Here is a 1,122-nt window from a genome sequence, read left to right as displayed (position 1 = left end):
TTTTTTGAGTTGGTGGTTGAGTTACTTGTTTTTGTGTTGTTGGAGCTTTTCGTGTTGTTGTAGTTAGCAGTCTTGTTCTTTCTGTAGTTGGAGCTCGTGTGGTTGTTGAATAAATAATCGTGGGCGGACCAGCTGTCGTTCTAAGCAACGTAGTTGGGGCTTTGGTTGTTGTCACGTAGCTTACTGTGGGAAGTTTGGTTTTTTCTGTATAACTTCTCACGGTCACTGTTGTTGCCGGTGTCTTAACAGACGGTGGAAGGTAAGTTTGTGTTGGCGCTTTGGTTATTTGCTTTGACGTTGTTGAAAATCTCCCTACTGTTGTGATTGATGGTCTTGGTGTTGCTGTACTTGGAGTTCGCGTTGTTGTTATGTAACCAATTGTAGGAACCCGTAATGTAGTTTTATATGTTAATGTTGGGACGGTAGCTCTTGTTCGATAGGTTGTTGCTGGCGTATTCGTCTTTATTATATTAGTTGTTGTGACTGTTTTTGTTAAAGGTAGACGCGTTTTGGCTGTTGTCCGTGGTTTTTGGGTGGGAGGCAAATAAGTTGGACCGGGAGTGCTTGTTTTTTGAGTTGAAGTTTGAGTTATTCGTTTTGGTGTTATTGAAAGTTCTCGCCTAGGAATGGTTGGTGATCTTGTTCTTTCTGTGGTTGGAGCTCGCGTGGTTGTTGTGTAAATAGTCGTAGGGATACCTATTGTTGTTCTAAATAAAGTTATTGGTGCCTTGCTTGTTGTCCCATAGCTTACTGTAATAGGTTTGGTTGTTTCTGTAAAAGTTCTTACGGTTGCAGTTGTTGCCGGTGGCTGTGGCTTAATAGAAGTTCTTTGAGTACGTGCCTGAGTTGTTTGCTTTGACGTTGTTGAAAATCTCACTGGTGTCGTGGTTGATAGTGGTGTTGTTCCTACAGTTGGAGTTCGCTTAGTTGTTGCGTAAGCAGTTGTAGGAACCCGTAACGTAGTTTTATAACTTGTGGTTGGGACCGTACCTCTTGTTCGATAGGTTGTTGGTGGTGTGTTTTTTTTTATTGTCTCAGTTATTGTGGCTGCTTTTGTTATCGGCGGACGTGTTTCGACTGTTGTCTGTAGTTTTTTGGTAGGAGGCAAATAAGTTGGAGCTG

General features: G+C 42.2%; 1 protein-coding gene across 1 annotated transcript; it reads right to left on the bottom strand.

Annotated features, from left to right (window-relative positions):
* Positions 1 to 4: 4 nt before the first annotated feature.
* Positions 5 to 1,117, bottom strand: LOC119644075 (mucin-2-like; the record flags this gene model as incomplete). The annotated part of the gene is made up of 1 exon (XM_038043600.1): positions 5 to 1,117. A coding segment is annotated over one exon (1,113 nt), but the record flags the coding sequence as incomplete, so codon positions are not given.
* Between the last annotated feature and the right edge of the window lie 5 nt (positions 1,118 to 1,122).

The sequence above is a fragment of the Glossina fuscipes genome, unplaced genomic scaffold (genome assembly GCF_014805625.2).
Source record: "Glossina fuscipes isolate IAEA_lab_2018 unplaced genomic scaffold, Yale_Gfus_2 85062, whole genome shotgun sequence".
Classification (NCBI taxonomy): Eukaryota; Metazoa; Arthropoda; class Insecta; order Diptera; family Glossinidae; genus Glossina; species Glossina fuscipes.
Note: the sequence above shows the minus strand (reverse complement) of the source record. Positions and strands in the feature narration are given on the sequence as shown.